Source organism: Antechinus flavipes, chromosome 2 (assembly GCF_016432865.1).
Source record: "Antechinus flavipes isolate AdamAnt ecotype Samford, QLD, Australia chromosome 2, AdamAnt_v2, whole genome shotgun sequence".
In the NCBI taxonomy this organism is placed as follows: domain Eukaryota; kingdom Metazoa; phylum Chordata; class Mammalia; order Dasyuromorphia; family Dasyuridae; genus Antechinus; species Antechinus flavipes.
In genome coordinates, this window is record NC_067399.1 from 258,403,715 (window position 1) to 258,418,363 (window position 14,649).

The 14,649-nt window shown below is 47.9% G+C and overlaps 1 protein-coding gene and 1 long non-coding RNA gene across 2 annotated transcripts; one reads left to right on the top strand and one right to left on the bottom strand.

The window, feature by feature from the left end:
- Positions 1 to 1,083: 1,083 nt before the first annotated feature.
- ARRDC1 (arrestin domain containing 1) lies at positions 1,084 to 13,755 on the bottom strand. The gene is made up of 8 exons (XM_051976856.1): positions 13,485 to 13,755; positions 6,791 to 6,901; positions 4,608 to 4,658; positions 4,104 to 4,258; positions 3,763 to 3,945; positions 3,283 to 3,459; positions 2,364 to 2,796; positions 1,084 to 2,277 (listed from the first exon to the last, which is right to left on the bottom strand). The coding sequence occupies exons 1-8, from the start codon at positions 13,600 to 13,602 to the stop codon at positions 2,213 to 2,215; spliced, it is 1,293 nt and encodes a 430-aa protein (XP_051832816.1). The 5' UTR covers positions 13,603 to 13,755; the 3' UTR covers positions 1,084 to 2,212.
- LOC127549070 (uncharacterized) lies at positions 6,908 to 14,217 on the top strand. The gene is made up of 2 exons (XR_007950514.1): positions 6,908 to 13,115; positions 14,008 to 14,217. It is a non-coding gene; the product is annotated as an uncharacterized LOC127549070 (long non-coding RNA).
- Positions 14,218 to 14,649: the final 432 nt, after the last annotated feature.

The window sequence follows — 14,649 nt, forward strand, 5'->3', positions numbered from 1 at the left end:
AAAAAAAAAAACCTTTTTCCTTTCATCAATGCAAGCTTTTGCAGCATATATTTCTTTTTTTATTGTTACATTCCATGAGGGACCATCTACAATCCATGCCTCCACTTCTTTTCCTCTCACTTAACTCTACAGCCTGTATCCATACCCAGAGAAAAAAAATGATTGTCTCTGAATACTATTTCAATGGTAGGTCTCTTTGCCTAGCCCTGCATTCAGCAAATTCATCTTCCTAAATAAAGGACCACATCACTCCCCCAAATTCAAGTGGCTGTCATCTCCAGGATCCCATATAAAATCCTTTCTAGCTCTTCTTGTTCCTCCATTTCCAATCTCATTACACCTTATACTTCAATGCCGTGATCTAGTGGCTCTGACTTCATCCCACTCCATGTGGACTGCATTTCTACTTGGCTTTCTCCCATGCCTGGACTGTCCCTTCACCTCTGCAATAAGCCTCACTGTACTTAATATTAGCACCTTCCCTGAGATTGTGTCCAACAAATTCTGTAGATATTTGTACATAATTGCTTGCATGTTGTCTCCCTTTTAGATTGTGAGGTCCCATAGGGAAGACGTTTTTGTCCATGGATTTCAAAAGAGGAGTTTGTCATATTTTTGTTCAGTCATTTCAGTTGAGTCCAATTCTTTATGACCCCATTAGGGTTTTCTTAACAAAGACTGGAGGGTTTGTCATTTCCTTCTCCAGCTCATTTTACAGATGAAGAACTGAGGCAAATAGGACTTGTCCAGGACCACACAGCTAGGAAGTATCTAAAGCCAGATTTGAATTCACGAAGGCAAATCTTCCCGATTTCATGCCCACCACTCAGTGCACTGTGCCATCCCACAACCCTAGTCTAGAATATGATAGGTGATTAATGCTGTTTTTTGTCTTCTGATTCTCTTGTATATTTTCAAATGCCAAGTTCCAAAACTGTGGGACAATTATCCATCCCAATCCCCAAGATTTGAGAGAGGGCAATGAAGATTGCTAAGAAATAAGGAAGCTGTGGAGAACACAGAGAGGAAGGATGATCATGTAAACAAACCTTCATCTGCACAAGTTATAATGAATACATAATATTACAAAACAAAGACTTTATTTACATGTAGATTTTCATGCCTCCAAGGCTGGAAGGAAATGTGTGTGTCAGTGTATGTGTGTGTGTGGGTATATGTTTATCAATAAATACCTGAAGAAACAGGAAGGGGAGGAGGGGGCTGAATAAAACAGAGCCTGGGAAGTAACAGGACTCCCAATAGCTCCTAAAGCCTTCCTCAAGCTTGAGACCAGTTTGGCCCCCAGGAGCCAAATTGCCAAGCAACCTCTTGCATAACACGGGCTTTAAAGAGGCATTGGCCAGACTGGAGCCAAAAATCACTGAGCCCATGCCCAAAGACAAAGGCCAGGGTTTCTGGGTTACAGATCATCAGCGTGCTGCTGGCTCTCCCAGACACAAGGAAACGGACCACCATATCCTAAGCATGCCCCAGGAGAAGCTCCTAAGGGAAACCTCAGTCTAAAAGGGAGAAAGCGTTGAGCACCAGCGTGTGTGTGTATTAGTCAAGGGGAGGGAAATTACAGGCTACAATCCAGTCAGAAGTCAGGGAGAATGGTGGATAGGCAGCCCAGTTCTCTCCCTAGTCCCACCTGGGGACAGGAAGGTACAACTACCTGCTGGTGTCTCCTGCCCCAGCTCTGGTTGCACAATGGACAGACCCTGGCCATATTAGAATTTCAGCAGAGCTCTTCCCGCTTTCCGAGGAAGCCAGGGCTACAACAGTGAGATTAACTTACCCAGCAAGAGCCCAGAAGAAAAGGCACGAGAGGGAGAGCCAGTGAAAGTTTCCCCAGGATGATTGAGTCCTGGGAATAAGACGACCCTGCCCTTAAACAAATCAGCCCTCCCTGCACTTGAGCCAGGTTGGATGGCAGCCCTTCTCGGGCCCTAGAGCCTACCTGGGAAATGGGGGTACACAGTATGACTGGAGCCCCAAGACCACAGAATAATAGCCCCAGGGGCCAGGCAGAGAGGCCAGGGTTTAAGGCATGGGGGACTCTCCAAGAAGATACAAAGTCAGAGGTCAGATGGCCCCGAGGGGGTGGGGTTCATTCCTCCAGGCCAAACCTTCCTCCTCTTCCCAGCACAGGAGACTTGGCCGGAGACAAGGGCCTTGGGAGGCCGTCTAGAAGGGCTGAAGCATCCACAAGTCAGTTCCCGTTGCTCAAACCTGGGTTGGCACTGCTGCAGCTCTGTTCATAGGAGGGGGGGGCCTCTGCTCAGAAAGAAATGAGAAGCAATCAGGCCCAAGCTCTTCCTCCTCAGCAGCCAGCCCCAGGTCCCCGGCAAGGTCCCACTCACCGTAGGGATAGCCCCATGTGCTGTACTCCGGTGGCAAGATCAGGTTGCTGGCAGTAGGCACAGGTACCACAGGGCCTTCAGCAAAGTAGGGAACGGTGGCACCAGTGGACAAGCAGAGGGGCGGCCGCCGGCGGCCGGGGGAGCCCTCCTCGGGGCCTGGCTCAGCCTCCGGGGAGCTCAGGCCGGCCGTGTAGCTGAAGGGCCTTGCAGACTGTTGCTGCTGCTGGGAGTGGCTCTTGGTAGGGAGGGAGACATGGGCCACAGGACAAGGCCCACTGGCCGCCGCGTCCAAGTCCTCGGGTGGCGCAGTGGGCACCAGGGGAGGTGGGAGCCCGGACAGGCACAGGCCAGGACTCAGAGGAGGGCTATTCACTGCAATGTTGCCAATGAAAAGAGGTAGGTTCACTGTTGCTTCAGGTGCCTTCAGTGAGACCTGGGGGGCACAGAAAATGGAGTAAGGAACAGTCCTCCCAAGCCTTCTTTGGGATGGTCAGACAGAGCCACCCACCCATTCCCTGGCCTCGGGCCCTGTAGCACAAAGGAAGTAAGCCAGTGCTGAAAGTTTACCTTCCCACTAAGCCACAGTTATTCCCCCAGCCCAGCCCTCACAAATCAGGAGGGACCCAGAAATTAAGCTATCCCACCAGATTCCACATACACTTCTCCCCCAAGATAAGGATGCCTTCTAGGAAGCCCCCTCTCAGTTAAGGCAGGAACAAGAACTGGGGACTAGAAAGGTGCAGCTTCCAGAAAGACAAGATGACCCTGAAAAGGTGAAAGGACAAGGCTACGGTGGGGGAGGGAGTGGAAAGAGAAAACTTTGGGGAAATAGGACCCCAAAAGAGCCAGGGACCCTAGAAAAATCAAGGAGTTCCCAAGGGCTTCAAAACAAGGTTTCCTGGGCATCGGGGCCCCACACCTGGATGAAGTAGTCTATGTGGATGAGGCTACAGCCAGGCAACACTGACTGCGGCAGGGCGGGCACCAAGATCTGTTCCCGCCACTCGGCCCGCTTCCAGGCCTTCACCCCCGAGCCTTCAACTTCCGCGATTGTCCGGAGATCGTAGATCCAGCGCTTGGCTTTGTAGGATACTTTCTGGGAGGCAGGGAGAACAGACTTCATGAAGGGTCCCAAGAACTCCATAACCAGGAAAAGATCAAGTCCTTAACCTTAGTCTTCCTCTTGTTTGTTTCCCCATCATTGAACTCCCTGGAAGTGGAGCTGTCACAGGGAATGCCCCCACACACCTGACTAGTCTTGTCCAAGAATTCTGGGGAAAGGGTACGTGCTACTGAGGGATTAGGCCATGGACAAGGGAAGACCCACCCTCCTGGGATGGAGGAGTCAGTAGGGGAGAAAGAAGGTCTGTGGGATTGGGCATGGTGGAGGGCTGCTGACCTGCAGAAGGCTGGCCACCACTGGCCCTGTGTCCTTGCCAGACTGGTTCTCAATATCTGCCCGGAGCTGGACCACCTGACCCACCACATAGCCCCTGAGGTCGGTGCTTGCAGTGAGAATGACATTTCCACTCTTCACCAACTTGTAAGAGAACTTCTTGGTGGTCGTGGCCTCGTTGGGTTGCTGTTGCACACAGGTAAAGCTGAGGTTATTCCAAGGACAGCAGTCTCTGGGAATGGTCTGTCTGACCCTCAGGCCCAACCCCAGGACTAGCCCACCTCTCCCTGACCACCCCACTCCAGAGCCCCAAACCTGCTGCCTCCCACTTTCCATGGCCACACCTCGATGTCTGGGAGAGTGTTGAGGTTTAACGGACTGAGGATATAGAAGATACGGCTGCATTTGTGATCCTTGGAGAAGCGTGGGGTGTCAATCACAGCCCGCAGCTGGTGCACAATCTTCCCAAAGGGACCCTCAAAGGATGTGGGTGCTGTGGCTGGGGCAGAGAGGGGAGCACAAGGGACTATGAGCACAGGGAAGACCATGGCATCTTGTGGCATGGAACAAGCAGAGCAAGAATACAAGCTAGAAATGCAACCCCCAAACCCAGAAGGAGTGAGTAGGCAAGGGGCCATAGGGTAAAGAAAGGCAGAGAATAAAATACTCCTCTCCTACCCAAACCCTCCCCTCCAAATGGCTCCTTTGGGGGGGGGGGTCCCCCACCAAGATTTTCTCCCATGTATCTGTGTAAAGCACACATTCTGGACATGTCCAGGGGGTTCTCTGGTCAGATGAACAAGGACACCCCCAGAGGAGGAACAGGGATGAGGTCAGGTGCAACTTACTTGGCAACAGGAACTGGAAGGGGAAGGCATGTTCTCCAGGAGATAAGGTTCCTGCAGAAGCAAGGCAGTTGGTGAGAAGGAAGGCTCTGTCATGGGCCCAGATGCTGGGGCAGATTGCCAGGGCGGAACCCATTTCCCCTCTCTGGGATCAGTTAGGGCTGAATATCAAAGACACTGGCCACCAGAAGAAGCTCCTGTGGCCTGAGGTGAGGGCCCACAGCTTCACTGCAGTGTGGCCCAAGATCCCCACCTTTAGGAGTTAGTGTGGATCTCTGGGGAGGTAATGGTACAGAAACGCCTCCCCTCTGACCCACAAGTCAGCTCTAACAGTCTTGGGACCCCAGGTCCTGGAAAGGTGAGAAGGTGAGCAATCTGCCCTTGGCCACACAGCCAATCTGACTCAGGGCAGGACATGAATTCAAGGCCTGGTGGACTTCAAGGCTGGCTGTCTAATAGCTATACCATGTTCGTTTACACCCACAGGGGAACAATTGCACAGAGACGAAGCCCTGCCTTTGATAAGTAAGGAAAGGGCTCTCCCAAGAAGAGCCCCAAAGAGCAATGCATGATATCCTAGGAAACCTCATTCCTAGGGTTGGAATCTAGTCTAGAATGGATCTAGTCCTAGTCTAGAATGTCTAGTTCTAGTCTAGTCTAGAATGGATCTAGTCCTCCAGCTGGAAGCCAGGAGACATGGGATATAATTGCTGTGGCCAACATCCAGAATCATAAATTCAAAACACATCAAATCCAACCGATACCGGAGCAAGAATTCCCTCTAATATTCCTGAGAAGTGGTTATCTAGGCTCTACTTGAAGACCAGTAATGGGGAACTCATTTATAAAATAGTTCAACATTGTTTTTTTCTTTTATTGAGTGGACTTCTGGCTTTACAAATTGTTCCGAGATCTGATGTCTGGGGTCTAGCAAAACAAGTTAATAATCTCTTCTATGTGATAGCCCTTCAAAATACCCGAAGACAATCATGTCCTCCAGAAATTATCATCCTTAAGTCCTGTATATTGAAATTGCAAGCTCGATGTTTTCCCATATAAACTATGGTCTAACTACTCCTTCCCAATCTTATAATACTTGGCAGTTGATTTTAACCTAAACACAGGAATTTGGGGAGGGAGGCATTCAAGGTTCAATGACTAGCCCAACATCATACAACTAGTATCTAAGGTCATTCATTCACTATGAATTCAGATCTTCCTGATTCCAGGGCCAGTGCTCTATCCCACTGTACCACCTGGCTGCCCCAATCATTTATTACATTATAAATGATTATCTTAGTATATTTGGCTCAACATTCTAGCTTGTCAAATTCTTTTGGGTTCCTCTCATCCAATGGATTAACAGCTTCTACTCACTGGACCTCAATTACTCCCATGTGACACTTTTTGATTCTTCCTCTTTACAACATTCCTGCAAGGAAGTACTAGAATGATCACCATTTCATAGGGGCTACTCAGAGACCAAGAGAGGGGAAGAGATTGTTTATTCATCCAATTGGAATTTTCACTGCCAAAAAAATCAGGACATTACTCAGAGGCAGACTCAGATCTGGTATAGCCTGAAGATCAAGGTCCAGCCAAGCTAAAGTCTGAATGAGAACATCTCTTTCCATGGCTCAAGGAAACTGTTGGAAGAGGATGGACCAGAAATTTAGAGAGAGAGAGAAGAGTGGAGATCTGAGAGCCAGAAGTACTAGAGAAAGGACAATTGGACCTAATCTCAAGTAAGCACAGGATGGATCACAAGTCCTTCTGGGAAGACAAGGAACTGTGACTAAATCCTCTAGGGAACATTGTTCATGCCTACCTTTGGTAGGACCTACAGAACAGGCCCAAGAGAAGACATGGTTCTCCAAGCTATGGGTCATTCAACTAGGGACATTTAAGGTAGAAAAGCCACCCACCTAGAGCTCATCCACGCCCAGTAACACCAATCTCTAACACCTTCAGTTTTAGTTTCTTTTTCCTTCTCAGACTTCTCAGAACAATTTCCCACAGGGCCTCCTACCCTTTCCTGTCAGGTACTTGACTCTTCTTCACAAATTAATTCCTAAGGGCCAACTCTCTACATCTGAGATCCAAATTGTTGGCCTTTGGTCCCCATACCATCACTCTTTACCATCCAAGAATTCCTGGATTAATTCTGTGGGTGGGCTCCTGCTTACCTTTGTCAGCCAGGGACAATGTACTGTTGAAGTATGCTTCTTCCACTGTCCATGAAGTATCATTGGCCTTGCTGGATACTCCACAGGATCCTATGCAGGTCACCCTGATGGCTAAAATACCATATATATTTGAGAAATGATAAGGGAACTATAATCCTCTCCAAAACCCCCGTAATACCTCTTGCCTTTTCCTGAAAAGCACAAAAACTGCCTAGAATCTTGGGACAGGATAAGCCACCAAAAATCTTGTGCCAAGGTTGCCCCTCATTCTCAGTTTACTATTTCACCACTTTCTTGGACATGTTGCTCTCCAAAGAAGTCCCCTCAAGGGCAAGACCTTGGTTACCTGCAGCCCTAGCTGGAGAGAGCCAGGAACCAGCATGAAACCAGAAAGAAGAAGACAGCTTAGACTCTACTTGCCTTTAAGCCTTGAAAGTCAGGCTTCCATAGATAGAGCATTAAGCCAGAATCCCCACCTTTAGACTACCCCCTGATGATGCTTAAAGTTCATTTGTGAAATAGGGATAGCCCTTAAAACAGATTCACGGTCCCCTTTACCAATCTAGTGTAGCCTATGGGGATTCCTTCTCAGAAGAGTTACCTATATTCATAAAGAAAAAGCTATAGTTAGGTCCAGTGAAAATAAATGTAACTTTTTTCTTTATCAAAATTCATGACCCCCCCCCCCCATATGTAACCATATCTATCCAACCCAGATTAAGGATCCCTGCCTTAACATTGGAACACTAATGCATTGTTGGTGGAGTTGGGAACTAATCCAAACGTTTTGGAGAGCCATTTGGAGCTATGACCAAAGGACTATAAAAAGAGTAATACCTCCACTCTACTAGGTCTGTACCACAAAAACTTCATTTAAAAAAAAAAAAAGGAAAAGGAAAAAGACCCTTATATACAAAAATTTTTATAGAACTCTTTATTGTGACAGAGAACTGGAAATTGGGGAATGACTAAGTAAGTTATGGTATATGAATGTAATGGAATATTATTGTTCTATAAGAAATGATGAGCAGGTTGATTTCGGAAAAGCCTGGAATGACTTACATGATCTGATCCTGAGTGAGCAAGATTATGTGATGACCAACTATGATAGATTTTGCTCTTCTCAGATACAATTTCTAAGGGACTTATGATGGAAAAGACTATCCACATTCAAAGAACTGATAGAGTCTGAAGGCAGATTGAAGCATACTCTTTTCTCCTTTGTCTTTTTTAATGTTATTTTTCCTTGTTTTTTTTCCCCTTTTGTTCTGATTCTTCTTTCACAAGATGACTAGTACAGAAATGTTTATTAATAAGTTTGTACATATATAACCTATATCAGATTTCCTTGTCTTGGCGGAGGGGGAAGAGAAGGAAGTTAAGAAAAAGCAAACTCTTATAATAGTTACTACACATATATAACCCATATTAGATTGCTTACTATCTTGGGAAGGAAGAAATTAAATTAAAATCTTATAAAAGGAAATGTCAAAAACGAATAAAATTTTAAAAAGAATCCCTGCCTTTAAAAAGTAAAGACTTGAAGAAGTTAAGGGCTCAAATTTGGAACTATGCTCAAAAAGTTATCAAGCTGTGCATACCCTTTGATCCAGCAGTGTTTCTACTGGGCTTATACCCCAAAGAGATACTAAAGAAAGGAAAGGGACCTGTATGTGCCAAAATGTTTGTGGCAGCCCTGTTTGTAGTGGCTAGAAGCTGGAAAATGAAAGGATGTCCATCAATTGGAGAATGGCTGAGTAAATTGTGGTATATGAATGTTATGGAATATTATTGTTCTGTAAGGAATGACCTTACAGATAAATACAGAGAGGACTGGCGAGACTTACATGAACTGATGCTGAGTGAAATGAGCAGAACCAGGAGATCACTATATACCTCAACAACGATACTGTTTGAGGATGTATTCTGATGGAAGTGGACCTCTTTGATAAAGAGAGCCTTAATTGATCAAAGATGGACAGAAGCAGCTACACCCAGAGAAAGAACACTGGAAATGAATATAAACTGCTCGCATTTTTGTTTTTCCTCCCGGGTTATTTATACCTTCTGAATTCAATTCTCCCTGTGCAACAAGAAAACTGTTTGGTTCTGCACACATATATTGTATCTAGGATATACTGCAACCCATTCAACATGTAAAGGATTCTTGCCATCTGGGGGGAAGGGGTGGAGGGAGGGAGGGGAAAAATCGGAACAGAAATGAATGCAAGGGATTAATGCTGTAAAAAATTACCCTGGCATGCGTTCTATCAATAAAAAAATTATTAAAAAAAAAAAAAAAAAAGAAGTTAAGGGCTCAGAAAATATTTTCTCACAAAGGCACCTGTTACTGAATATGATTGATCTGGGAGGAGTTAGAGCCCGTGTTTGGAGACATATGCGATGGTACTTAGCTCTGTCATTCTTGTAGCCTTGCTAGTACTCTTGAGTACAGGTTGGGGGCAGGGTAGAATTATGAAAACCTATAACCACTTCCTTCTTCCTTGTGTAGCTCCAAATTATCTATTTCCCCAAATATCTCCCCATTTTCAGCCTTCCATCCTGAGAAAATTTTAAAGTACAATTGTCCCGTTTCCTAGCCAAGGCCCTAGAGTAGTTATGGCCAGAAGTTTTAATTACAGCACCCGCTTCCTTCCCAAGTCAAGCCCCTTCCCCAAGTTTATTATTAACAGCCTCTGCTTAAGCCTTAAGATATACACTGCTTATATCAGACAACAGAGAAGGATAAGGAGAATAGAGATGGACTCCTAATCTGTCTTTATTTGGGATCAGAAGAAACTAGATGCTAAACTGAGACAGAACAATTTATGAACCCCTAGTCAGAGAACCTTTGTTCTGTTCCTCCACATCCCTCCCTTTATTTACAAATGGAGGAACTGATTCCTAGACAAAGGAAGTGACTCAACAAAAATATATAGATTTTGGAGCCAGAATTATCAGAGCCACGTTATCACCAGGCTCTTTCCCAAGCAATGGAGACCCTCTTTCTTACTGTTTCCAACAAGCCACAGGGACACACTTCAGGAATTTGAACTTGTTTTGGCTATAACCTACTCAACCTGACCCCTAGGAGGGCTGGCCAGAACTCAAAGCAAAGCTGAATTTCAGAAACAGGGAAAAGCTCTCAGGCCTTATCACCCAACTCAGCTCCAGGGTCTCCCTCACAAATCAAGCAAATCAGCCCATAGGGGAGGCTGTGCAAGGAAACCTCAAAGAGGGGAACCAGAGTCCTCTCACTGGAAGAATGTGGTCCAACCTGTCTGAGCAAACACAGGACCAGGGAGGGGCAGTAGGGGGTATTGGGAGGGCGTCAGCACAGTGAGACTAAAACACTAAGACAAGTCCTCCCCAGTCAACACTGATTAACTTGAGATGAAAAGTTAGCTCCACTCCATCCTCCCTTTCCTCTGAGTTTGGGCTGAGTTTATACAAGGTAAAAAGTCCAAGGTGTCCCCATGTTAAGACTAAGGTAGCTCCTACCTATTTCTCTGCCCCACCCCAGAGTTCCTAGGAGGAAGGCCTCAAGAGGAAGGGGTGCTGTGACAGGTAGCAGAAATTTAAACTCTACACGCCCAGGCATACCAGGAAGTGTGCTATTTAAAGGAGACAGCTCTGAGTCTTTTGTTTACCAGGTGTACCGGCAGATTTCCCCTTCCCCCTTCAGCATTCACATAAAGCATCCTCCACGGCCTCAAGAATCACCATCCTTTCCTCTCCTTCTCCTGGGGTTCCCCATCAAGGGCTTCCTATTAGCCCAAAGGTTGCAGCCCCGGAAGTGTATGTGGTTCAAGGGCAGTCACGGAATCCCAGGCTGTACCTGGCTCTCATCTACCTCCTTCCAGGAGTTAGGAAACCTAGAAACAGCCTGTCAGCTCAGTCCCAGGCGCCCCTGCTTCAGGCTCTACTTCTATGGTCCATGAATATTTTAGAAGCCTCTTCAGTTCTCTTTCCAGCTGAGGGTGGAGGGCCAGGGCCCAAGAACAGTTGGCTGAGGGCCAGTGGAGTACTTTTCATCCACCCTTAGTGGCCTGTCACTTATGACCCTGTCCCTGACCCCTGCCAGAGCAAATCAGAGGCAGAGGATCCAGGCTGTTTCAGAGTCGCTGAAGAAGCCTCTCTGCTCACCCACTGCATCCCTCCTCAGACCCACAGTCCCTTGGTCTTCTAGGAGATCTAGCTCAGTATTTCAGAACAAGCCTCTACTCAGACATGGGCTGACCAGGCCAAGGAGCTTGTCAGACTTCAGTTTCCTGGCCCACAAAGGGAGCTTTCTTCGCTGTTACCAGGGCAGGTTTCCGATCCCAGCAGCCATGGTCCCAGTGTATGCTGAGGTTCCAGGCAGAGTCAGGGAGCCCAGCTCCAACCAGGGTCATAGGAGTGGAGGAGGGGCTGAGGCAAGGCCTAGCAACTGAGAACCCCCAGAAATCCCAGTTCCAACCCCTGCCCTCAGAAGCTTCTTTTCACCTTGAGGCCACATCTTAAAACCAACCCCCTTTCCTGTCTGATTCACAGAAAGACTAGAGGTACCCTAGACTGAGGGGCTCCTTTCTAAGCGGTAGGAAGGAACTCACTACCTCCTCCTTTTATCCTTGACTCGTTTGGCTTGCAAAAGATGAAGGAAAAGGACTGAATCCTAGATAAAACCCTACTGCACTCAGATGGCTATTATATTGATTCTTCCTTCCCCATGGAAGGAGTTCCAAGAACCTGCCCCAGGGGAACTCTGACATCTTAAGGCAGAAGTGAGGTAGAGGGGGTAGGAAGTCTTTTTAATCTCTAAGTGGCTTTTTATAAGTCTAAAAAATCTTATCTGTAAAAAGGGGAGACAGCTATTAAGATACTAAAGACTTCTGGATCATGCAGATCTTTCTCCAACTACTTCTTGGTCTCATTCTGTCTTCTCATTTCTTGTTGCCCTTTCAATGTTGTCTATCACCCAGGGCTCCATCCTTGGGCTCTTTGGTCTATTAAAAAAGTCTGGAGGGGAGGAGGGGAGAAGGGAAAAGATTCTAAATCTTGAATCACACTTCTGATATTTGAATTCTACTCGTGTAGTTTCAGGCAAATCACTGGACCTTTCTGGCAATCAAATTTCTCATCTTTAAAGAGACTGAGGCTGCATGTATCCATTGTCCTTCCCAAATCTAAACCTAATTTCATAGAATATATATAATTTTTTTTCCTCTGTAAAAATCTAAGGTCCTTTACTGTTCTACTCTAATCCCAGGATAGGTCCATGAGAATGAGCACTTCTATTCCCCTCCCCCACTCCTCCTAGTGTCCCTATTCAAGTCCCCAGAGTCCTGAACCCTTTCTCTTAGTTTAAGTCTCTGCTAGACCTAATATCAAGCCTGATGGTCAGTTTCATACGGCCTTGTAACCAAGGGAACCATTAGATTTGAACTCAAACTCTGACAGTTACTAGTTGCCTAACCTTAAACCTCTATTTGCCTCAGTCTCCTCAACTTTAAAGGGTTATGAAGACCAAATGACCAAATGAGATATTTGTTTAAAAAAAAAAAAAAGCAAGTTCTAGATAAATGCTTAGTCCCTTCCCCATCTGTACCACAGCACAAATCCTCTACTGTCCCAGCCGAGTTACAGCCTAAGACTGTGGGGTTCATAACATTTAGTCTGGCCTGATGCCCAGGGCTGAATCTCCCCCCTTCTGAGGCAAGTAAGCAAACTTTGTTCCAAACATCCTTTGGAGCTGAGAAAAGTTTGTTCTTTATTTTATCTCTCCCACACACATACCTCAGCAGGTAAGTTATTAACTGATCAGTTCCTGCTCTGGGAAAGTCCAGTCACTCAGAGCCAGGGCTCCCTCCTGGAAACCTGGAACCTGCTTCAGAAAACCCAATGGCCAAGCAGCTTCCCCAGGGAAGGCCCCACCTTCCCAGCAGGCCTGTGGTAACCATGGAGATTATACAGCTGGCCAGTAGACTGGGGGAAGCCGAGCCAGGCAAGGCCAGAACTCGGAGGCGCCAACGTTCTGAGGAGAGGGAAATGACCTAGCACCAGGGTCTGGGCCCTCACCGGGGAGGGAAATCCAAGCCCAGCCCTAGCCCAGAGGGCCTTGGCTCAGGAAGGGCGATTCCAGAGAGAGGGAAAGCCTGGCCGGGACCTTCAGTAGGTCTGTGGGTCCCAACGCAGCTGGTTCTAATGCCCAGGCTTGGATAAGACACCTCAGGAGATGGGCCAATGAGAACAGTGAGAAGTACATCGCAAGCCCTGGCCTGGGCTGCGGCTAAGGGAAGGTTCAAAGGGAGAAGGGAATCCTGGTCTCTAGTGGGAGGCTTCACAGGTGACTCAGGAAGGCTGATCCCAAGGGGAGGGGGAAGTCCTTTCTCTCTCAAGCATCCAAAAAGAAGGGACCTGAATGAACAGTTTCCTAGCTGAGGCCCCTACATCACACACACACACACACACACACACACACGCACACACACGCACACACACACACATGCACACGCCCGTGCGCACACACACGCAGGGAGAGGCGGTCGCGGGTTACTAGGATTTTCGAAGGAGGTGGGAGGAGGGAGGGAGGTGAGTCTCTAGCGCCCGGGGCCTGGGAAAACACTTGTCTGTCACGCTCCCCTGGCCGGAGGCTCCGGGCAAGTGCCCTCCACCGTGCCCTCATCCCCGGCCCCCGCGCCAGCCGCACACTCACCTCGGTAAGGCAGCGCAGCTCCCAGCCGCAGGTTCACAGTTCCGGACAGCGGCTCCCCCGGACTGTAGATGACGCGGCTGTTGCTGAGGTAGATCTCAAAGAGCTGGAGCTTCCCCATGGTCCTGCCCGCCCTAGGACCTGGGACCTGAGACCTGGGACTCCGGTCCCGTGCTCAGGCCCTGGCCCGGCCCGGCCCGGCCCCGTCTGCTCCGGCTTCTCTGGACTCCTGACTCCGGCTTCAGCTCCAGCACAGCCAACAACGCCCGAACCCAGCCAAGTGCCCGCCCCTTAAAGGGCCGGGGCTGCCCCATCCCATCCGTCCCGCCCCCTCCTAGGCCAGGAGAACTAGGGCGGGGACAGAGACGGGGGCCGAGATCGCCGAGGAAGGAATCGGGCGGGAGGAGGAGCCGACGCAGCTCCACCCATTCGACCTCCTTGTCTCGAGAGATAATGTACCCATTTCCCCGAACGGTAAACTGATGTTACAATAATCTCATTTCTTTATCTCGCTCTTCTCTCCTAGAAGGGAGAAGAAAAGTCTACAGGACGGAGTCTCCTTCATAATCCAAACCACGAAGTGCAGCAGTGGATACAGTGCTTAACCTGGACTAAAGAAAATCTGAGCTCCAGTCCAGCTTCAAACTTCTTTACTAATTGTGTGACCCTATGCAGATCACTTAATCTCTGTCTTGCCTCAGTTTCGCCTTACTTAAAATAAAGAATAATAAAAGCACCTGCTTCTCAAGGCATTGAGAGGTTCCAAATAAAGTCATATTTATAAAAGCTTTTCACGAACTTTTCACAAAAATGCCTCTAAATACTATCTATCAGTATTACCATTGCCCACTCTCTCCCCATCCCCAACTCTGCATCTTCTTCCTACACCCGCTGCTTGCCATCCCAACGCAGTCCCTTTCGGTGTCTGAGATATTTGTGTTTCCCCCTCCTCAGGTTTTTCTAGCCCCTGGAAAGCTGCTGTCAGCCCTCGGGCCAGAGACCAACTGACTACCTTTATCTGGCTGTCCCGAGTGTGCCTTGAGAGTGGGCATCTGGGGACGGTTGGGGGCGGGGGGCAGGGGAGGGAAGGGGACAGGTGAGCAAGAAGACTCCGGTTAAAATGGGCCAAGGGTCGCCATCTGCCGACAAAGAGGAAGAGCACACCTGG